The sequence below is a fragment of the Furipterus horrens genome, unplaced genomic scaffold (assembly GCF_987537825.1).
Source record: "Furipterus horrens unplaced genomic scaffold, mFurHor1.1.pri manual_scaffold_5, whole genome shotgun sequence".
NCBI lineage: Eukaryota > Metazoa > Chordata > Mammalia > Chiroptera > Furipteridae > Furipterus > Furipterus horrens.
Genome location: NW_028327175.1, coordinates 154,548,174 through 154,572,861, shown reverse-complemented (window position 1 = coordinate 154,572,861; position 24,688 = coordinate 154,548,174). Strand labels below are relative to the sequence as shown.

The 24,688-nt window shown below is 37.9% G+C and overlaps 1 protein-coding gene across 2 annotated transcripts in view; it reads right to left on the bottom strand.

Annotated features, from left to right (window-relative positions):
- REEP3 (receptor accessory protein 3) overlaps positions 1–13,457 on the bottom strand; it is an 84,728-nt gene extending 71,271 nt beyond the window's left edge. The window contains exon 1 of one of the 2 annotated variants that reach the window (XM_090278084.1): positions 13,093–13,457. In XM_090278084.1, coding sequence (XP_090134210.1) covers positions 13,093–13,124 — 32 coding nt within the window. In that variant the 5' untranslated portion in view covers positions 13,125–13,457. The remainder of the gene's footprint in view (positions 1–13,092) is intronic. The other variant, XM_090278083.1, reaches the window with a different exon arrangement.
- Between the last annotated feature and the right edge of the window lie 11,231 nt (positions 13,458–24,688).

The following is a 24,688-nucleotide window of genomic DNA, read 5'->3' as shown; positions in this document are numbered from 1 at the left end:
TAGGCCACATCTATCTATCATTTCTTTTATGATTTATATTGTAAGGTCTGAAAAAATTTTCCCTACCAAATCATAATCATAATGATATTCTCTTATATTTTCTTCCAGAAGTTTATATCTTTTAGTTTTCACATTTAGGCAGGTAATCCACTTACCATATATTTTTGAGTTTGCTGTGAAGGATGTAATTTCATTCTTTTTTTTTTTTCCCCAAGAGAGATTACCAAGTTTCACAACACTATTAAATTTTCCATCCGTTTCCACTGATTTTGAATACTACTTCTGTCATAGCAGATTTCCATATATTCTTGATTAGTTTCTTGATTCTTGATTGTGTTCTATTAAGTGTATTGTTAAGCACTGCACAAATACTACAATATCTTAATTACTACAACATTATAATAGATTTTGATATGTAATAAGGTAAATCTTCTTTCCTTGTACTTTTCCACTGTCTTATTGATTTCTGAGCTTTTGCTCTTTCCTATGAACTGTTAGTTTCCTTGAAAGAAAAACAACAAAAATCTTGTTGGAATTCCACTGAATTAAATAGATCTATTTGGGAAGAACTGATAATCATCAACTAATATTGATCCATTAATTTAAGCTATGCATTGATTCAAATGTTTTATTTTTCAGTCACAATTTATAACTTTCTTTGTAGCTTTTATTCTCAGTGTTACAGTGTGTCTCTTAACAGAAGACTGTGATCTGTTTAATTTATTGTTCTTTCTACCATCTTTTTTGTCCATATGTTCCCCCAATTACTGCCTTCTTTATTTTGGTCTTTTATACCCCTTTAGACCTCTTTTTTCTCTATTGATTTGGAAACTATAGTTTATATTTATAACCTTTTAAGTTACTATATCTCTGCACATGACAGACCATGCCATTGTCTCCTCACTTTTATCAAAAGTAAAGGGAAAAAGAGTAAAACTAGACAAAAAAGTGAAAAAAGTATAAAAGAGGATGAGATGGTGATGACATACTTTGAAGTGAGGGAGCAGAAATGAATTCTTCAAAGAAAGAAATGGAATGTTTTCCTTCCTAATACAGTTCCTCTATTCACATAGTTAATCTGCATCTAGGCAGTGTTATTTTTAGGTTACAGGTTATATCATTTTCAGCATTTCCTTTATATTTCCCACTCACTCAAGGTAATCAAGGTGTCTTTTTCTTATACCTATTACTCTTAAAATGGTTTACCACCTACATTTTACTGATCTTAGCTATAGTGAGATTTGTTGGTGTACCCAACAAATTAAGACCACAGGCACAAAGCAGTGGGCAATAATGATACCCATTAGGCAAATATCACCAAGTTTGTTTTCTTCAATTGCCATCTCTGCTCTTTCTTTAAGTCAACACTCAAGAATGTCTACTGCTCATTGTTCCTATGGGCCTTAAATGTTAAACAAGGAAAAGAAGTCAGTTTATCCACTTTACAGTTCTGGTGCAAGTACATTCCAAATTTTGAGAACCCTAAAGATTAGTGATTAAAGTTTGATGATGAAAGAGTGTCACATTAGCAGAACCTTTATCATACAATTTATTCAGTGCTATATATATTCATGCTGTTTTAAAAAATAAAATGCCAAGTAGTCATTTATTAATTATTGCTAACATTAACATAATACAAGTTTAATGTATTCACTTAAATATTTGTTTTATTAAATACGAAATACTTTACAGTAATTTATCTATGACTCTCCATAGGAAGTATACAAGCAGTGATAGCCAAGATTTTCAACTAGGGCTCTACTTTCCCTTTCATGCTTGCAGTTATAGAGAACACACTGCTCTCATGAGGTTGTTAGTCTCAATGTTGAACAACTCTAGGTGTTAGAAAGTTTTCTTTCATTTATTGAATGAAATAGTCTTCCCTAATATCTACCTATCGTTCTAGCCTTGCATTTCACAATAAGAGAAAAATCAGTACCCCCCGCCCCATATAACAATTCAAATTATATTAAGACAGTTATTTTGTTAGCTGTTTTTCTCATTTTCTAATTCAAACCCCAAAACTATTCTTCGGAATTTACTTGTTTTCCTCAGGATATGTAAAAGAGATTGTTATGGGTCAAACGGTGTCCGCCAAAGAAAGGTATGTTGTGGGGAAGGGGAAGTATGTTAAAGTTCTAACACCCACTATCTTGGAATATGATCTTACGTGGAGATAAGATCTTTACAGAGGTATGCAGTTAAAATGAGGTAATTAGGGTGGGCTCTAATCCAATATAACCTGTATCCTTATAAAAATGGAAAGAGAACTTCTGGTCAAGATGGAGGCGTAGGTAGACATGCTTCACCTCCTCCTGCAACCACAGATAGAATCACAACCAGGTCTCAAAAACAAATAACCAGAACCATCAGAAAATTGAGCTCCATCGAAGTCCCACAGCCAAGGACTTAAAGAAGCTACATTCATCCAGACAGGTAGGAGGGGTGGAGTCCTAGAGATGGGGCAGAGAGGCCCCCTGGCTCGGACAAGCAGCGGTGGAACGCAAGGTCCCACATACATGCATGGTGGATAAAAAGTGGGAGGGATACCTTGGGAGCAAGCGATCCCAGTCCCTGGCCAGACCACACAGCCCACAGTTCCAGCGCAAGGAAGATAACCTGTTGTTACCTCTGGCTGCAAAAACCAGTGCGGGTTGGGGTGGTGGAAGAAACTACTGGATTTTCACCACTTAAAGGGGCCAAATGGTCTTAGGATGTACGCAAACCCCAGGCAGCAACTGGAAGAATCACATACAGGAAGTGGCACTGTCTCCTTTCTGAGCCCTCCACCACAAACAGGGCCACAAAACAAAGAGCCAGGTGGCTCCACCTTGGCAATTACTTAAGGCTCCACCCCATACAATTTACAGGTGCCTTTGCTACATAGGCCATGTTACTAAGACAGGGAGTAAAAGCAGCTCTACCTAATACACAGAAACAAACACAGAGAGACTACCAAATTGAGGAACCAAAGAAATATGGCCCAAATGAAAGAACAGAACAAAACCCCAGAAAAAGAACTAAATGGAGATAGCCAACTTATCAAGATACAGAGTTCAAAACACTGGTGATCTGGATGCTCAGAGAAATGACTGAGTACAGTCACAAAATAAAGGAAGAAGTGAAGGTTATACAAAGTGACATAAAGAAAAATATACAGGGAACCAATAGTGATGGGAAGGAGGCTGGGATTCAAAACAATGATTTGGAACAAAAAGAAGAAATAAACATTCACCTGGAATAGAAAGAAGAAACAAGAATTGAAAAAAATTAAGAGGCTTAGGAACCTCTGGGACAATTTTAAATGTACCAACATCCAAATCACAGTGATGCCAGAAGGAGAAAAGGAAGAGCAAGAAATTGAAAACTTAGTTGAAAAAATAATGAAAGAAAACTTCCCTAATTTTGTGAAGGAAATAGACATATAAATCCAAGAAGCACAGAGTCCCAAACAAGCTAGACCCAAAGAGGACCACGCCAAGAAACATCATAATAAAATGCCAAAGGTTAAAGATAAAGAGTGAATCTCAAAATCAGAAAGAAAAAGGAAGAGAGTTACCTACAAAGGAGTTCCTATAAGCTGATATCTCAAAAGAAACTTTGCAGGCAATAAGGGACTGGCAAGAAGTATTCAATGTGATGATAAGCAAAGACCTATAACCTAGATTACTCTATCTAGCAAAGCTATCATTTAAGATGGAAGGGCAGATAAAGAGCTTCCCAAACAAGGTAAAGTGAAAGGAATTCATCATCACCAAGTCATCATTACATGAAATGTTAAAGGAACTTAAGAAAAAGAAGATCAAAACTATGAACATTAAAATGACAACAAACTCAAATATCAACAACTGAATCTAAAAAACAAAAACAGACTAAGCAAACAACTGGAACAGCAACAGAATAAGTATGGGGATCATCTGGAGGGTTATCAGCTGGGAGGAGGAAAGGGAAGAAAGGGGGAAATGGTTCAGAGATTAAGAAGCATAATTGGTAGGAACAAAACAGACAGGTGGATGTTAAGACTAGAACAGGAAAGGGAGAGCTAAAGAACTTACATGCGCAACCCATGGATATGACTTAAGGTGGGGGATGATGGAGGGAAGGAGGGTATCAGGTGGAGGGGGATAAAGTGGGAAAAATTGGGACAACTGTAACAGTATAATCAATAAAATATACTTAAGAAATGTAAAGGGTGAATGCAATGTGGAAGGTGAAGGCAGAGATCAGTATGATGCATCTACAAGCCTAGGAATGCAAAGATGGTCAGCAACCCACCAGAAGCCAGCAGAGATATGGAAAACATTCTCCCCCAGATCCCTCAAAAGGAACCAGCACTATTGACACTTTCATCTTGGATGTCTAGCTTCCAGAACTGTGAGACAATACAGTTCTGTTGCATAAGTCACCAAGTTCGTGGTACTTTGTTATACCAGCAAACTAGTACATTTCTCAGAAAGGAGATAAGATAAAAATTTTCTACAGCAGAATGCTTGGTTTTATTTATGGTTGAGAATAATTCTTTTCTAAAATGAACGTATCATTACTTGAAAATATTAATGTTCTCAGCAATAATATATTTGAGTACATTCTAAAATTATATTTTGAATTATTGGCCAGTACACACCTATTATGTTTATATTTTTCCTATCAGTTTTGCTTTCATAATCTCCTTGCGTGTTCTGCTTTTCTGAAGTTAAGGAATGTTTCCCTTTTAACCTTTAAAAATATATATTTATTTATTTTTAGAGGGAAGGGAAGGGACGGAAAAAGAAAGGGAGAAAAACATCAATGTGTGGTTGCCTCTAGTGTGCCCCAAACTGGGGACCTGTACCACAACCCAGTCATATGCCCTGACTGGGAATCGAACCAGTGACCCTTTGGTTCGCAGGCCAGCACTCAATCCACTAAGCCATACCACCAGGGTGATGACACTGTTAATAGTAAGGAAAGCAATATTCTGGTAACTTTGGCTGTGTATTCAAATTCGAATATCCTAACAACTTCTAGGACCAGGAAATTATAATTTGTAAATCACATTTCATCAATTTTGGGCCATTCTCTGTAAATAATGAATAGAAATTAATTTTCAAATAGTAAAAATATTATGACAGACTGATCAGAAACAGTATTTTATATAGAAAACTCTTAAGCAAGAGATATCCTGAGATATTTATGAATTTCCAAATACCATTATAGCCTCTAATTTCTCCCATAAAATATTCAGAAGCAACAAACAGTAAACAACTGGCCATTTTTAGATGGGGATACCGAACAGAATGTATTTCATAAACAATCACTCAATTAGAACTTTCTGCAATGCTGAAAATGTTTGATTTCTGTGCTGTCCAATAAGGTAACTACTAAGATTGAGTGGCTATTGATCACTTCAAGTATGGCCAGTGTGATTAAGGAAGTTCATTTTAAATTGATTTATATTCCACATTTATTTATTGTATTTATGTTTTTTTCTTAAACCCCACCTGAGAATATGTTTATTAACTTTAGAGAGAAAGGATGTTTATTAATTTGAGAGAGAGAGAGGCAGAAAAGGTTGGGGGAGAGACAGAAACATTGATGTGAGAAAAACAGTGATTGGTTGCCTCCTGAATGTGCCTCAAGAGGGGATGGAACCCATAACCTTTTGGTGTAGGGGATGATGCTCCAACCAACTGAGCCACTGGGCCAGGGCAAATTTACTTAATTTACATTAAAATAGCCACATGTTACTGGTGGCTACCAAATGGAACCGCACAGGTCCATGGTCATTCCCTCCCATACATTTCTTCCCTTAGCACACTCATTCTCAGTCAGTGGCAATTCTGCATTCTAGGTGATATATGGAAATATTTGGAGCTGTTTTTGGCTATCATAACTGGCAGGTGCTGCTGGCATCTTTTGGGTAGAGGACAGGGATACTACTAAACATCTTACAATGCACAGAACAGTTTTCCCCCAAGAAAGAATTATCCAGTCCAAAATGTCAATAGTGCTACATTAAGAAACCCTGACATATTTAAAGGATCTTCAAAAGAAATAAAAAATACTTTGAATATCATTATGAAATAGCTGTATAATATTCTAATATTAGATAGTCTGCTCTTTACTTAAAATGATCTTAAGCCACTGTTAATTCCATCCCACTGCTACTGTTTTCTGTCTACAGTATGTTGTATAACATCTGTCCTGATCTTCAGTCAGAATGACCTTTGTAAAGTTAACATGACTGCAGCTGGTAAATTTACTTAAGTAATAGGTATATTTAAACCCTTAACTGACAGTTTTGTAAACATAAAGACATTTATAACAGCATAATTTGTACATTTACTCTTTCACTTAACCTAAAAAAAGTATGAAATTTGAAGTTAATGAAAATGCATAATCAATGACATAAAAATAAGCTCATGCTTTGCAAAGAGACTCAGCAGTAATCTTTTTCAATGTGACAATCAAAACAGTAATATGTATATTTTACGATATTTACCCAATTTATGCCATTATTATTGTAATATACCATTTATTTGAACATTTACATCTATACTGAATATAGACAATATAAAAATCTCTATCCTAGAGGGTTAAAAAATCCAGTGGAAAAGAAATAGTTAAAATATCATCAGTAACAAAAAATGAACAAAAGCAAAGTTGTTTCTGAAAAGAAGGCTAATAAAGGAATCTTGTTGGAAGTTCTGGTCTATGCAATGAAAATAAGACCCCCCCCCCAAAAAAAAGAAAAAAGAAAATAAGACCCAATAGTTTAGGATGTCTTAATGAAGGAAGACAGTAAAGATGACCTCTTGTATCACATTCATACAAATTATATTTTTAAGATTTTAACTTTTTCAGTTTCCTTGAAAAGATCATTTCTTTTATCTACCTCTTTCTTATTACCTAATATCAATTTCAGTAAGTACATTATTCTTAGATACAACCCATGAACATTTAAGCCATTCCCATAATGGATCTCACAAAAACTGGTATATAAAAGATAAAATCTACCAAAACTGAAAAGCATTTTAGCCATCATGGAGGTTTTACAACCATTTAAAAATACTTAAAGCACATATAAAGGAAGAAATATATCACTTATAAATTGTGACTGCCCTAAAACTTCCACAAGGACTTAAAATTACGCTGTTTTTCATTAAATCTATAATAATTTTAACTAACACACAAAGGGCAGAAGCAGGATGCTATTATAACAATACATTTAAGAGATGACACTTGGACTAAAGTAATGTAAGTAAAGGTGATGAGAAGTGGGTGGATCCTGGGAATACTTTGAAGGTGGAGCCAGCAAGATTTGCTGCAGGATTCAATGTGGGAAATGAGAGGACAAGAGGAATTAAGGATGATTCCAAGGTTCTGTCCTGAGCAAAAGAAAGGACTCAGTTGTAATTAATTGAGCTGAGGCAGGCTGCCAGAGAGGCAAGATGAAAAAGGAAATTCAGGAGCTCAGTTTTAGATAGCTTAAGTTCAAGATGACTGTCAGATGTTTCCAAGTAGAGTTAATAGGCAGTTGAAAGTATGTATGATCATGAGTTCAGCAGAGGTCTGGATTGGAGATATAAATTAGTAAGATTCTTCACAGGAATGTAGATAGAAGAGTAAAACTCTTAAGAACTGTGCCCTGGACATGCCAACATGAAGAGGTTAGAGCATGCAGTGGGGAACGTAGGAAGGAAAACTGAGAAAGGAGTAGCCAGTGAGTTATTAACAAAAAAAAGCAAGGGAAAATACTTCAAGGACAGAGTGAGCAATAGTATCAGAAGCTGCTAAGTCAGATGTGGACCAAACAATCTGGTCATATGGAGGTCACTGTTGACCTAGAAAAGTGCAATTTCAAGTGGTTGAGGGTGGCAAAGGCTAAATGGTATGTGTTTGACAGTGACCTGAAACAGAGGATGTGGAGAAAGTGTATATAGACTGCTCTTTTGTGGAGTTTTTGCTTTAAAGAGTGGGAGAGAAATGGGGTAATGACATAAAAAGTTTCATAGGATGAGTTTTTGTTGTTGTTTTAAGATGGGAGAAATAACAGATGTTTGAATGCTGACAAGAAAGATCTGGCAGAGGGAAAACAGTTGATGCTGGAAAGGGAGAAAATTGCTGGAGTATGGTTTTTAAGGCATGCAATTTAGACTCTCAGGGCGCCCATTAAATATAATGGAAAAGAATCAGTTGAAGAAAGAGGATTGAGGTTTTATTAGTATTGCCAGGTAATAAGACTGTGAAACAAAAATAAAAATGTGTCACTAATATGAAAAGGGAAATATTGATGTATGAAGAAGGAAATCTCCAAATTCACCTAATTCGATATGAAAAAGTAGTTCTTATCAAATAGCTGGAGCAATTATTAGTTTATATTTAGAAGTGAAAAACAGCAAAGTAAAAAATGAACGAGTTAAGCTGCATTAAAACTACACTCTCTATACACTAAAAACAAAATATCTGAAGAAGTATTAGATTGAGAAACATATTTGCATCAGATATGACTTAAGGTTAATTTCTTTATTATGTGAGGCACTCCAACAAGAAAATTACCAAGTAATCAAGAGAGAAATGGGTAAGATACATACACAGTATGTGCACTATAATATGTAAATATTAGGACAAATATTAACCTTGCTAATAACTCAAATGAAAAAGAAAATGAGATCCATTATACTTACTAGGAAAATATAAAAAAAATAAACTCCCTAAATCTGGCTACATTGTGATAAAGATATTACTCACACATTATTGGTGGCAATGTAAAATATTAATATCCTTTTGGAAAGCAACCTGGCAATTCATACCTATTGCCATAAAAGTATTCACAGTCTTTGACTCAGATATAGCCCTCTGGGATATTTATCCTAAGGAAACACATAAAAAGAAAAAGTATATATAAATGATGTTCATTTTAGCACTATAATTACATTGAGGCATTATTTATAATGAAATATTAAAAATGATCTAAAAAGTAAAATTAAAAAAATTGATGAATGGCTATGAAAATTATGAATACTGGCCTGATCAAATAAAAGATATAAAATAAGATCTCAGAGCAATGTAGGAAATGCTTACAGCATAACAAAAAAGTAGTAGAAAGCTTTCTTTTTTTATCCTCCTCTCATTATAACTGCCTCCTAACACAGAGATTGAAAGACAAAGGTATACTGAAAATAGTTTAAATGTTCAGTATGCTGGGAATATTGGGGAATATATTCTTCCTTGTTCTGATAAGAAGTACTAATAATTATTGAGTATCTACCATGTGCACAACGCTGGACTATGGACATTATGTATACAAATGCATTTAATCCTATGGGTATGTTATAGCCAATAAATGGTAGAGCTGCTATTTAATTCAGACAATGGATTTAGTCTTGGTCTTTACCATGATGCTACCTTATATATACAAATTAAGAAAAGTTAGAGCCCTAGCTGGGTGGTTCAGTTGGTTGGAGTGTGATCCCATGTACCAAAATGTTGTGGGTTCGATCCCTGGTCAGGGCACATACAGGAAGCAACCGACAGATGTTTCTCTCTCACACTGATGTTTCTGTTTCTCTCTCTCTCCCCCTCCTTTCCTCCTCTCTTTCAAATCAATAAACATATCCTTAGGTGAGGATTAAAAAAGAAAAAAAACAAAAGGGAAGCTAGAAAAGTGGGATTTCCCTCAATCTGTAAGAATCATGATTCAAAAGGTAAGGCATAAGCATCATGTATGAATGAAATATTGTTTGGTGATCTCAGATTACTATAACCTTAATAATTGCCAACTAACCTTTGAATCTTGTCTGTAAAGTACATTGATTTTAATGAAAATTCCTCTCACACCATCACAGAATGCTAGAGCTGTGCAAAAGTTTGGAGATCCTTTATCTTTAGAGACAGACACTGAGGTCTGTAATCAGTAACAGGCTGACTCAAAGCCATTAAGCTGGTTAATGTAGCCAACACTAGGTGTAAATTCCAGGTTTCGCAATGGTAGTCGAATGATATTTCTTTCCATACCAACTTACTTTCTTCATCCATAAAAAAAAAAAAGTATTATATTTTTAATGTACAATAAATGTGAGGTACCACGTTTGGTGTGGTTTAGTTAAACTAATTTAATCTTTACAACAGTTTTAAGGATGTAAATATTATAACCTTTTTAAAACAAGGACAGTGATGCTCAGATGGGTATAGTATGTTTCCCAGGACCACACAACTATTAATTAACTGTCATCCAGGCCCGATTCCAAAGTGTTCTTCCCTGCAATGGTCTGCCATAAGGTCTGGGAAGAAGGTGGTCATGCACATAGGGGACTCTGGTTACAGAGGTTACTTGTGTTCCCTGGCGTGCCACCAGAGGTTCATGTTGAGAACTGTGTGATTTTTCTTTAGGCTCAGGACTAGCTGGTTGTTCAAGCAGGTTAGAAAGAATATTAAGTAAATTCAATCTCCTGGTGTAAAAAAGGTTTCCAAGTTTTTGTGTAGATCCTCGGATTGATCTTTTGTGTCCTCATAATATAATCAAGGGAACAGAAAACATTCAGTGTCCAGATGTAGAGAAACTGATAAACGAAGGGGCAAAATATAATGATGCTTCCATTTCCTGACAAGTGGGCTTTCTAACTCGCTAATGGTTCAATGTCTCATGAAATAACATTTCCATGACCTTTCCTCCCTCACATTTTTTGCTTCCTTTCTTTTTCGTTACACTTTAGATTCTGTAGCTTCTAGTGTCACAGGCTATAAATTATAATACCCTTTTTCCAGTTAGGGAACCCTCTAAGTCTTCAGTATTTCTCTATGTACAACCATCTCATACAACGTGGGAAAGAATTTTCCAAAGCAAAGCCATTGCTACCTAATAAAATCTATCAGTTCTTCCTGAAATTCCTTGAAACAGGCCCCAGCCTACCTTTCCAGCTTTGTCTCTCCCCGAGTCCCTCAAGATCTCTGCAACTAATCTGAGCTTTCCCGCCTTTGTGCTTTGGCTCACAGTGATGCCTTTATCTGGAACCTTTTCTTTTTCATCTTTGGTTGTCTAAATTCAGCCTGTCCTTTAAGGACCACCCCACATGTAATCTTCTTTGCTTTTTCTTTTTTTAAAACTTTTTAAAAAAACCCTCACTTGAGGATATGTTTATTGATCTTAGAAAGAGGAAAGGAGAGAGAGAGAGACAGAAACATCGATGGGTTGCTTCCGGTACATGCCCAAGTGGGCATTGAACCTATAACATTTTGGTGTATGGGACGATGCTCCAAACAACAGAGCCACCCAGCCAGGGCTCCCTTGCTTTTTCTGATTCTCCAACTAAATATTCTCCCTTCATTGTTTAACCCCTATAGCACGGGGTGTAACCCTTATAAGACTTGACATTCTGATCTGTACTGTAGGTATAGTGTACCTGAACTGTCAGTTTCATTAAGATCAACTGCGTTACTAACTGTTGTGTTATAGAGAGCACCTAGAAAAGACATTCATATTCACAGTCAATGATAAAAAACAAAAATATGATTTGAGTAATGCAAATGAAATAAAATCAATTATGCTTCACATTTTTTTAATCCATTAAAGAACTGGTCAGAGGAACCCAGAAAGTTAAAAAGAGAGAAAGAGGAGAGAAAGAAAGAAAGAAAGAAAAAAAGAAAGAAAGGAAGAGGAAAGAAATAGTTTTTTAAAGGGGCACTTGATTTTCTAGGTGTAAACACTTGATAAACCTCTACTAGGTCAAAAAATGTATGCCTATATTATGTAAATGACACTCAAAGAGAGACCCAAAAAGGCTAAAAAACAACCGGATGACATCTGTGATATGCTTTTATTTGAGTTTTAGTTTTGTACAGATAAATACAAGAAACTCTGAAGCTCTAAAACTAGAAACTGTACCAAGGAAGAAAAAACTGTATTAAGACAATCAAGTGACAAAATCTGAATGCTATTGCAAATCAGGTTGAATAAGGCTACTAAACTATTAATTCACTCCCAAATCAAATAAATCCAAAATTCACAGAAAATTTAGCTTTCTCGCTAGTTAGAATCAAAATTAAATATCTGGTAATGGTTTTTATTCCCCCACATTCTAAAGCTAATTAGAACAGCAAGCCGCCTCATGAAAACATTTCCTGAGATGATGTTACTCCTACAGAGATCATGAATAATAAATCCAGGGGTCCCTGGCTGTAACCACGTCACTGTTGTTTACTTTGTGCCTTTTTTTTTAGGAGGAGGGGGGTAAGATTTAAAGGATGAGGGCAAATCAGTTTAAATTGTAGTCAAACAAATACCTTTACAGAGTAAACACAACTCAAGGAATTTTTTTGTCGATCTGTAGCACTTGTGGTAAGATCACAATGAAATGCACCGATAATTTGAAATGCACCGATAATTTGAACAAAGGTAACAGGCACCTGCCGCCTCTCAATCACTTAACAAGTATTTCCGCTAAAACCGCCAAATTCTGGAATCTGGGAGAGCAGGCGTGTGTCACCATACAACAATGAGCTCCTTTCTCGGTAAACTGTAAATCACGCGGCAACTGGGACCGTTCCCAGGGATCTGCTGGGAGCTGTCTAGGGTTTTGAGACAAATCTCTCCTCCTACCACACGTGACCGAACGGCAACCAGCAGCACAGCCAGACATTGCAACGCACCAGCCCCGGGATACAAAGGATCAGTACGGCGGCTGCATCCTCGGGAGGATCGCTGAGCTTGCCACGCTCAGCGTCTGCGGAGCCTGCGCAGGGCGCCGCCGCAAGGCGCGCAGCTCCCGGGTGGCAGGGCGGTGCCGTTCAGCTCAGGGAGAGGGAGCGGGGAGCGCGCTCTGCCTGCCCCGAGACTGCCCCGAGATCCTGCTCACCCAGCGCTGCAGCAGCAGGGCGGCTGAGCCTCACACAGTCCAGACGCAGCCACTGGAACCTCGTCCACCGCAGGGAGCCTCGCAGCAACGTGGACTAGGGTGAGGAGGCCGAGGGCCCCCCAGCCCCCGGGCAGGCCCGAGGCCCGACCAGCCCACCCCCGCCTAGGCCCAGACCTTCCCTTCTCCTTCTGGACCCTGGCCCTCCCCACACCTCCCCAGGGCCTTGCGTGGGCTACGGGGCGCTGTGATCGGCACTTACACTACGGCTCTGGAGATCATCCAGGACACCATCTTCCCGGAGGTTTGGACCCCACCTACAGGGTTGGTGGGCGCCGAGCGGGGCGGACCAGGCCACCAGCTGCAGGCCTCACACTTGTGGGCTCCTCGAGGTCCCCGGGCCGAGCTGGCACCCTCGGGAGCTGGGCCCGATGTCTGCGCACAGCGGCCTGCGTGGGGAGACGGTCGGTCCCCGCCCGTCCCTGCCTGTCCGTGGATCCCTGGTGGAGCCAGCCGGCCCCGCCCCTGCGCTCCGCTGATAGGTGGTGGCAGTAGCGGCGCGTTGGCGGAGGCCAGGTCTGGTCTGCAGGGATCTGGGGTCTCGGCTGGCGGGACCCCAGCCTGAGCCAGGCGGTCTCGCCCTGACCCTGCGTTCTAACCCCGCCCCCTCCTTAAGTCCCTGGGATGTCCACCCGGCGTGGAGGGAGGCAGTGGCGGGAGGCTGGGGAAATGGACTTGAACATAGGGGTTGTCGTTGCGTGTGTGAAAAATTAGTAGCAGAAACTGTGTCAGATTGAATCGCTTGGACCAGGCCATAGATTCTGAAGAGGCAAGATTTTGTCTGCGTTTAGCCACATCCGGTGTCCTCACTGTTCACGGAGGCCCAGCGCCCTGGGGGCATCCTTAAAGTACTGCATTTTAAGGGAAACTTCCGGAGGATACTTGCACAGGCCTTCTGGTGTTGCAGGATTCTGGAGGTGGGGTATGGTGCAATGCAGGGAGGGGCAAGGAGGAAAGCCTTGGGTTTCGTGTTTGCAGCAGTGGGTGTAGTATTGATAACGCTGTTCTGGACCTTTTAGGGCACCTTTCCATTACAGCATCTGCAAAGCCTGTTTTACAGACATGTTTGAGCCTGCCAGATATTCAAAGTAAAGCTGGGCCTAGGATTTCTGCCCTGTCCTGCTATTTCCAGCTGTCTTATTTTCTGTGAGGTTGGATTACTGGGTACACTTTGCAGTTTTTGCAGATAGCATAGTTCAAGAGGTAGAATTTTAAAACTTTTGGTGCCGGTATCAGATTGAGAAATTGAGCTAAACGTTTAGTCATATGTATGTGTGTGTGTGTGTGTGTGTGTGTGTATATATATATTTTTTTTCCAGTTAAGAGGACAGTGAAAAATAGTTCTAGTATTCAGATGGCACGAAGAATAATGGTTGAGATATAGGCCTCGAGCCTTTAATTAAAGTCCAAGAAAACATAATAGCTTATTTGGTGACTATACCATAATTTATTCTTTTTGTTCCTCAGTTTCCCCATACTAAAAAGAGGCTAATAATACAGTAGGCTACCTTTTGCTCTTTAGGGGTGATATGAAGTAATGCTAAATAACATGTTTAGGAAGTTCTCAGGCTTGCTTGGAAGAAAGGCAAGGACGCGTATAAGATTAAGATTATCCTGAGTTCTTTTGAGTTCCCAGGTTCAATAGATTTAGTAATATTTTGCTTATTTAAGAAACGAGCTCAGAAGCTGTTTTCTACTCACAGCTTAGGTTCTTTTTGTTTATTCATATTAAGAATGTTTAATTTTAGGGGTCTTGGTAATGAAAATTTGCATTTGTTCAGAGTTCTATTTTTGGCCATCGTTCAGCATTATTTGGGGATCAGGTGTGCCACATAAACACTAGTTTTCTGAAAGACTCGTGCAATAAATTCAAAATAATTTGAGTGACATTCAAATTCCTCCATGAACAGGTCCTAAAATATTTTTTTTACAGCCTTAATTTTTACTGTGTTCCCAACCCTTAATCTACCCTTTACCTACCTCTCTTCTCTGAGCCAAGTTGTATTTTCATGCTCAGTGACTTTCTGTGGACTTCATTTTTTTTTTCTTAAATGACTTGTTCCCAATTCTCTGTCAGAATCCTTGTTTTTCCAGTGTCCTATGCCATGAAGAGGGCCTTGATTTTCCTCGGTTAGAATTATTCATAATTCTCTCCAGGCTCCCATAATTTATTACTTCAATTTATATTTAATGCCTGTGTCAATCTGTTTTATGTTATGGCTATGTTTTTCTGATGTCTAATCTACTGGATGGTAAAATGTTTGAGGACAGGTATGGTATGTTAGATATCTTTTTGTTTTCCCAGTGTCTAGGATAGGTAATTGCCCATTAAAAGTTTGAATACTATTAGATAGTCACTCTCTGAAGTACTGTATCACAACTTTACAAAATGTCAGCCATGTACAGTGGAAGTCTTTTAAAGATGAGTCTTTCTTGTCTTCTTAACTTGGGGGTCATCAATCTGAATATTAATTATTTCACTGTATTGTAATACAGTAATGCTTTCAGGGGTTGCTGAGATATGTAGGACTGCTGGCTGCTATCTGAAATGTTCCTAAGCTGCCGTGTGTTATATTTCAGTTTGTGTGTTCACTATATCTTCAGCCTCCTCCATATTCATGTTACGTTTTGCTGCTCTTCATCTGAAATAGCCCCCGTCTTCACATCTCAGTATGCCATATGTTGGGAACCACCTACCCTTGCTACACCCATGTTGTTAATGTTGTTGAGTCTACCTCACCCCCCCAAAAGCCTAGGTGGTGTTTATATCCTTTTAATACAGTGGAAACTGAGGTTTAGATAGCTCACCGCCAATGACCACATAGCTTAGAGGTAACAAAACTGAAACTTTAGTTCGTGCTTCCTAAGCATTCTTTGCATTATACTGTGTTAGTTGAATTGTGTCTAAGGCAGTGGGTTCAGATGGGGAGTGCCCTCTAGGGGGAAGTTGGGAGACTTAAAAAATTTTTTTTTGATTTTTGTTGGAATGACGGGGGTTAATCACTGGCATTTGGTGGGTCCAGGAATGCAATACTTTTTTGCTATGTGTGGGCTATGCTGAACAAAGAATGTCACAATGTCCTGCATGGTTTAGGAGTATCCTGCCTGACATTTGTGTACTATTTGTAACTTATCAGAACCTAGAACCTTCATGTTACATATAAAGTCACGGTTTTAACTGAGACTTAATTTTCCATTGTTTATTTTCACATGCAACTAATGTATGCATGAAAGGAAGATTTGTTCCCAACTTGACCAAGAGGTGAAAATTGCATCACAAACAACTTTGTATTTGTAGCTACTAATTACATTTATCTACTAATTACATATATATCTCTTGTAGATCAGTTTTGTTTTAGGATTAACATATTGAAATACATATCCTATTATAAATTATTTTCATTTCCCTTTTCCATTTATAATTTATTTAGGGTATATGGATTTGTTTGAAGTTGTCTGTAGGAATGTTATTAATTTCATTTTAAGGTGACAAAGCAGAAGTTGGGAAATGTTTTATGGAAGAGGGACATCATATCCGATATGGTTGAGTATTGTTGGTCTGAGGAGGAGCCTCTCATGGAAAGTGCTTAGATTTTAGTAGTGGGTGTTTCTGATCTTTGTGTGCTGGGCTGTGCCTTGGATAGTTGAGATCTTCTAGTAGGTGGCCATTAAATAAGTGCTTCATGGTGTAAGGCAAGGCTCTAAAAGTGGGACAAAAGGAAGAACATTACCTGTTGCCTAGAACCTTTTAAAATATAGTCTTATTTGGCATACTTGAGATCATTTCCTGTATGGAAGATAGAAAATTGTTTAAATACTAAATTGTTTTTATTATTCATTTGTTGTGTGAAGTGCTTCCTTCATGTGCTCTGTAAAGACAATTTTCTTTGGGTATTGAATTGAATCATGGTGGGAGGTAGCATATTTAGGGCAAAAGTCTTTCTATCAGGAGACCTATTCCTGAAGCAGTAACATGATGTTTGGCAAGTCAGTCTGTTTCCTGTTAAATGGAGATGATAATGTTATGTGAATCAAATGCAAAGGGTTTTGAAACCTTAGATAATAGGCTCTTAAAAGAATTGCTTTCTTTTCTGCATCTTCACTTAGTGTTCCTGGGGAGTATGTGGAATATGTATTTCTACATTTAAAGGAGTTCGTTAAAAAAAAAAAAGTACCTAGGAGAGCAGGGAGAGCAGGTAGTGACAGCAGAATTACAGACACAGAGATAGTATTTAATCGCTGTAATTATTAACGAGTTTGCTAATGAGACTACATACTAGATCACCTTCCCATTTTTATTGAAGGAGTATTTTCAAGTGCTTGAAATATTTTTTATTGGAGAAAGGTTAAAATTACTAAATGAGTTTAATAGTTGTTTAGAAAATAGTGTGAGAGAGAGGATCTTAAAGAGAACAGCTTAAAAGACAAAACCTGTTCTTTTTCCATCAGCTGCCAGATGGATATTTCTGTGGTCTTGTCTAGTCAGCATTATGGTATTATGGTTACAAGAGGTCACATTTGGATCTGATCTTGAAATCAAATTATAAAGAAATAATATTAAAAATACAACAATTGGATTGCAGTAGAATAGAAAGATTAGATTCTGAATTAAATATTTGACTAGATATTAATAGAAAAAATTTTACTAGCTAACAGTGAAGAAAGCAAAGTATGTCTTATGATGGCTGTATCTGTATATAACACATAATAAGGAATCAAGCATATCAAAGGTTCTTATAAATTTGAGGTAGTAGCTTTACTTACAGCAATTAAGGGTTTAGACAGAAGAGCTATTTTTTCCCTCTAGGGTGAAAAATGGTTTTGTGTTTATGTTAAATGGCAGAGAAATATCTAGTTCAAGACATAATTTGAAGCACTTGCACTATTCTCCATTGACTAGATTAGTACTCAGTTTTAAAATAAAAAAAATATGATTTCAGGTGTTATTTAGATGCGTTATGGGGTTACAATGTAATTTGCAGAAAGCGGCAATATATTATAATTCCATCATGTCTAGTAAGCAGAACTTAAGCAATTTTTTATTGATGTTTTTGAGTGGTAAATCAAAGTACATGAAATAAAATTCAAAAGGGTAAACAATGAAAAGTTGGTCTTTTATTGCCTGTCTTCAGCTACTCAGCCCCATTTGGAAGCTACCTGTTTCTGTGTAACCAGGTATTTTGTTCTTTGTTTTGCCAGAGTAATGTCTAGAAACAGACTCAATCTATAAGTATTTAGTCTAAGATAAAGGTGGAATTTTACATCAGTTGAAACATGATAGACTTATTATATTTAGTAAATATTTTGTGACAGCCTGTCAGCTATTTATAAAAATTAAGTAATTCCTGATGGATATGAAATGTAAATGTGCTGTAAAAGTACAAAAAGAAAACATAGGTGAAAGTAATCTTGGTAGTAGAAAGGCCTTTCAAAGTGTGCCATAAAATCAAAGACCAAAAAGGCGAATTTTGTAGGCTTGATAGCATAAGAATTTAAAATTCCTATGCTCCCCAAAACAATATAAGTAATATATCCAGACAATTGACAAACTGTGAAAAATATCTATAAAACCATACAGAGGGTTAATAGTTTTAATATACAATGCACTCGTAAAAACCATTAATTAAAAATATATCTCAAAACCCAGAATCTCTTCTTTCTTTAAGAAGGAGCTTAGGAATTGCGACTTCAACAAGTAAGAAGCTCAAAAAACTAAAAAACCAACAGCTTTTCTTAGATCCTTCATAGAAGTGATGTCACAGGGTAAACTGCTGCCCCCCAAATTAGAGAAACAGATAGGCAGAGAACCACAATTTACCAGAGCAGAAACCTCTGCAGAAGCCAGTGCTAGGGTAGGGGTTGGGGTTGGGGTTGGGTGTTGGGTTCGGGTGAGGAGGAGGAGCCATTTTGTAATACACTGGAGCATTCTGCTTTTCTTAACAAGATCGGCCCTGAGGCAAAACTATTTTGCCACAGTTTAAATGGCGGAAGAAAAATACTCAACACCAGCCAAGTCTAGCCTTCCGCCCAGAGGAAGGGAAAACCCAATTTGAGCCCCTCTAGCCATACATGTAGAGGAAGGGAAATACATAACTCCAGCCCCCTTCAGCTGTTTTTTTCCATTGAAGGAAAGTGGGGAGGTGGGGACTGAGAAGCATTGGTGAAGTTCACAGTCCAGAGGTGCAAGCTAACTGAAAGACAGACCTAATCATAGAACTATAGAACTCCCCTTCCTCCTCCCTACCACTATTTTACTAAAGACCTATTTGCCACAGTTTCTTTTACCCAGTGCATTATGAATACCTTTCAATAACAACAACAAAATTACTAAAAAGCAGAAAGTACAGTTTGAGGAGACTGAGCAATCATCAGAACCAGAGTCATATATGGAAGGAATGTTGGAATTGTCAGACCAGGAATTAAAAACAAAAAGCCATTTTGATTCATATGTTTAGAGTTTTAATGGAAAAAAAAGGCAACATGCAAAAATAAATATATATGGTAAACAGAGAGGTGTAAATTTTAAGAGAGAATACAAAAAGTTAGAAAACAAGTGAAGAATACCTTTGATCGGCCCATTATTGTATAGGACACAGCTCAGGGAAGAATCTCTGAGCTTAAGGATATGACAATAGAATATTCTAAAACTGAAAACTAAAGAGGAAAAACAAAACAAAACAAAACAGCAGAGTATCCAAAACCTGGGACAGCTACAAGGAGTAGAGGAGGGAACTTCCTCAACCTGATAAAGAACATCTACATAAAATGTACTTAATAATGGGAAACAAGAAGTATTCCCACTAGGATCAAGAATCAGGCAAGGATGCCCCACCAGTGCCTTTCAACATCATACTGGAAAGCCTAGCTAATGCAATAAGACAAGAAAAGGAAAATAAGTTATGCTGATTGGGAAGGAAGAAATAAAACTATCTTTGTTCTCAGTTTTATTTCTGTATGACCATCTATATAGAACATCCTAAAGAATCAACAGGAAAATTCCTGGATTATAAATGTTTATAGCAAGATGGAGGACACAATATTAATATACAAAAGTTAATTGCTTTTTTTAATATATAATCAGTGGACAAGTAGAATTTAAAATTGAAAGCACAATATCATTTATTTTAGTGTCTCCCCAAATGAATTACTTAGAGATAAACCTAACAAAATATGTGTAAGATCTATATGAGGAAAACTATAAAATTCTGATGAACAAAATCACGGAAGTAAATACATGGAGAGTTATTCCATGCTCATGGTTGGGAAGACTCGCTGTGTCAAGAGGTCAGTTCTTTTCAACTTGATCTATAGATTCAGTGAAATAGCAATCAAAATCCCAGCAAGTAATTTTGTGGATATGGACAAACTGATTCTAAAGTTTATATGCTGAGGCAAAAGATGCAAAATAATCAATTCATATTGAAGCAGAAAAACAAAGTCAGAGAACTGACACTACCTGACTTTAGGACTTAACATAAAGCTGCTTTAGTCAAGACAGTGTGGTATTCTTGAAAGAATAGACAAGTGTATCAATGTAAAGAGAACAGAGAGCCCAGAAATAGATCCATTTAAATAGAGTCAACTGACTTTTGATACAGAGGAGCAAAGACAATACATTAGAGCAAAGATAGTCTAGTCAACAAACAGTGTTGGTACAACTGCATATCTATATGCAAAGAAATGAATCTAGACATAGATCTTAGGCCCTTCCCCGAGTTAACTAAACACATGCACCTCTTTGCTAAAAATCAGTCAAGGAAGCTCTTGATCCTTTTTCACCCTTCTTTCCAGACATTCTGTGTTTTCTTCCTACCACTATTTCTTTTTTATCTTACACTATGTTTTTGAGGTTTATCCTGTTGTTACTTTGTGACTGTAGGTCACCGATTTCCACTACTATGTAATATTGCATTGTACACCCACCCCAACATACCCCCCCCACACTCTATATATTTAAGGATATTTTGGATATTTGGATTTTATTTTTCTCCAGCCAAATATGTGAAGGTTTAGCTAAGGCTTGTAATGTGTAAAGCATCATATTTAGAAAATTGTAGACACTCCAAAGTTTCACTTTTATTACCCACTTTACCCACTTTGCCCTTCCCTCTTCCCATAACTACCATACATGTCTACTGGACTACTACAAGTCCAAGTTTTCTAATTGATCTCCCTATTTCTATGCTTGGTCTGTAACATTCTGTTGTCTGTATGACAACCAGAGTGGTCTTTTTAGTACACAAATAATAGGACTTTTGTATACTGCTTAAACCGCCCCCTCTAGTGGCTCTCCTTGTACTTATTAAAGTCCTCTGTGAGCTGGCTCTTGCCTGCCTTTGCAACTTCATCTGATATCACACTCTTTCTGGCCCACTAAGCTTCAGCCATGCATTAAGTCTTTTTTTAAAGATTTTATTTTTATTTTTAGAGAGAGGGGAAGGGAGGGAGGAAGAGAGGTAGAGAAACATTAATGTGCAAGAGAAACATCCATTGGTTGCCTCTTCCACATGCTCCCAACTGGGGACCTGGGCTGCAGAGTGAGAAAATGTGTCCAAAGCAAGTAAAGTATGGAGTAAGAGCTAAGAGTTATTAATGATTTGATAATGTCATCATATACTAAATAAAAATAACATAAAGATTCCAAGTAAATGAATCATAAATTGTTTCATTTAGGGAGTCAGTGACGGGGAATTTGTGAGGTTAGCTGTATAATGTCCTGTCGATTCTGAGTGGTCTACTCTAGCCAAAAGAAGGAAAGAAGTGGGTAATGTATTTATACACTGGTTGTGATATTACACCTTTTGTCTACAGTGCATTTTATAGAACGTGCCCAAACCATAATTAATCAGAGTAGAATGATCATTTTAGAGTGTCACGATGAGAACGTGGCTTGTAGCAGTTCAAGTGGAACTAGCAGGGGAACAGAATAGAGTGCTTATGAGACAGAAGTGTGTGGACACTGGTGGAATTAGGTACTTTTTAATCCATCAAAATGATCGAGATCCCAGAGAGAGGGGCTAGGATGGAGACTCCATGACCTTATTCTTAGCAACTGCCAGGAGGTGCTTAGTAGTTGAAGAAGCAGAACTAGGCATTTGGACAGAGCGTAAGTCAGTCAGCAAGTAGCCAGGAGAATTTAAAAAATTGGAAGAAACCAGGTGAATGAGAGAATTCTCTTGGATTCATAGCGAAGGATAACTGTTGAGTTAACTTTATCTACCTTCATTCAGCTCATCCTACTGAGAGCTAATTTTGGAGTTTCCTAGGCTTGCCAGTGATAATAAAAAGCAGCTGGTGGGTTATGAGTGTGCAACTTGGAGGGAGGAGGGGGCTGGAGTAATGGTGGAGCAGACATACTGTTTCTGGGTAGAAACATTTTGGGGACAGAGAATCAGATGTTAGAATCATCACAGATCATTAGAGGTGGTTTAGTCCATTGTCTCCCAAAATTTTCACACAGGAGAGAGTTCTTAAATTGCTTTTTCTACTATGAATCTCATATTACAAAAATGTTTTTCCTCAAGACCTTTAATTATTAATAACTTGCCCCCCCCCATTTTTAAACAGGGACTGTAATTGGAGCAGTATATGCTAGCCATACTGAATTGACATAAGGTTAACTAAAGGCAGAAAAAAACAAACAAAACCCCCCTACAATTTTCACTCCTTTGTATGGCATTTTGCAATTAAATGGTTGTTTCATTTAAGTTTTTCAAATGTTAAAAATGACCTGTAGCCTTCAGGTTGAGACCTTTGGAGCTTGGCTATTGACACTTCATTTATTTCTTAGGTCCTTTGACATCACATCCTTGTCTCTTAAGATCTATGTTGTTTTGCATAGAGTACTTAGCTGTAAGACTTAGTTTTTCTATCTGCAAAATGAGTGTAATAATAGTATGGTATTCCCTCATTATCGCGAGTATTACATTCTAGACTCGCCCCCGCGATAGGTGAAAATCCGCGAAGTAAGAACCTTATACTTATTTTAGTATTTATATATATTTTAAGACTTTATAAACACTTCCCACACACTTATAAACTGTTTCCAGTCCTTTATTAACCTTTTCCACATTTTATAAACACTACTTATGTTCTTTAACATATTCTACACTCTTAAACCTATGTAACTTTAACAACGTACATATACAGTACCGCAAAATCCTGCGATATAGTGAAAAATCCACGATAAATAATTAAGTATAATATTTTTTAAAATCCCGCGATACAGTGAGGCAGCGGTAAATGAACCGCGATATAGAGAGGGACTACCGTACCTACTTCAGGAAGTTATTTTGAGAATCACATGAGATAAGAACTGGCATATTGCCTGATATGACTTCAATGATTATTAGCTATTATTCTATTTTTATAACTCTTACTACTGTTTAAAGCTGTGCAGCTCATATTCCTGGAATTGTATTGCAAATTGTGTATTCAAAGATTGATCTTTTTATCCCCCAGAGTTGATTCCCTCCTCTTTAACCCCACGGAAGACAGAGTTGAGCAAAGAATTTATTATATTGGCAGTTGTAGGTACAAGGAGACTTGAAGAGCTGACAGGTTTTTAAAGCCTCCATCTTATAGAAAAACAGCTGTTCTTCATTCACAGAGCATAGCATGAGGGGTAACAGACTTCAATTTCAGTAGTGAGTGGATTACTGAGATGCCATAATGAGCTGCTGGAGATACCTCAAAAAATTAAAAATGGGCCTGCCTTTTGACCCAGTGATCCCACTTTTGAGAATATGTCTGAAGAAACCCAAAACAGTAATTTGAAAGACTGTAAGCATGCCTATGTTCATTGCAGCGTATTTACAGTTGCTAAGATGTGGAAGCAGCCCAAGTGTCCATCAGTAGATGAGTGGATAAAACAACTATGGGACATTTACACAATGGAATACTCGTCGGCAGCCGTCTGTCTCGAGAGACGATGGTGTAGCTTCTTAAGAGTCTATCTGCACCGCCGAGAATGGCTGTGCAGTCCGACTCGGGAGTGACACGGTATCTGTCTCCTCCCGTGTTGAATCGACATCTTACGATGACGCTGGAGTGTCCTCTCCAGTGAAGCTGAAGCTACAGAGCCTGGGCAGAGTGATATGGAGGGTCTGCTGTTGCCCATGCAGCAGACCCCCCCTCTCTTCGCAGCTGAAGGGTCCAAGGGAAAGACGGAGTCAATACAGCTTGGCTTCAGGTGCGCCGCAGGAGTTGCCGGTGTTGACTACAACGTCAAACCGCCTTAGGGACTCCGGCTCCGGATTTTCTGTCGGGGTTTACTCCCTTAGCCTTTCCCCTGAAGAGGTATGCCGCAAGGCAGCGGAGGTTTTTTGGAGTCAGAGTTTTCTTCTCTGATGTGCCCTGACTGGAAGATCGAACCAGCGACACTTAGCTCGCAGGCCGACGCTCAATCCACTGAGCCAAACCAGCCAGGATACTACTTAGCTGTAAAAAAGAAGAAAATTTTACTCTTTGCAATAGCGTGGATGGACCTGGAGAACATTATGCCAAGTGAAATAAGCCAGTCAGAGAAAGGTAAATATATGATCTCACTTACATGTGGAATCTAATGAACAAACTGAACTAACAAGCAAAATAGAGACAGACTTATAGAGAGCATGATGACAGCTAAGGAGTAGGGAAGGAGAGGGGATGGAGGGATCAAGAAAAAAGGAAAAGGGCTCATGGACATGAACAATAGTATGGTGATTGCAGGTAGGGAGGGGTATAAGGGGGTTAAGTGGTAATGGAAAAAACACACTAAAAAATAAAAAAGTTGCCTTATGGAAAAGTAAGGAGATAGA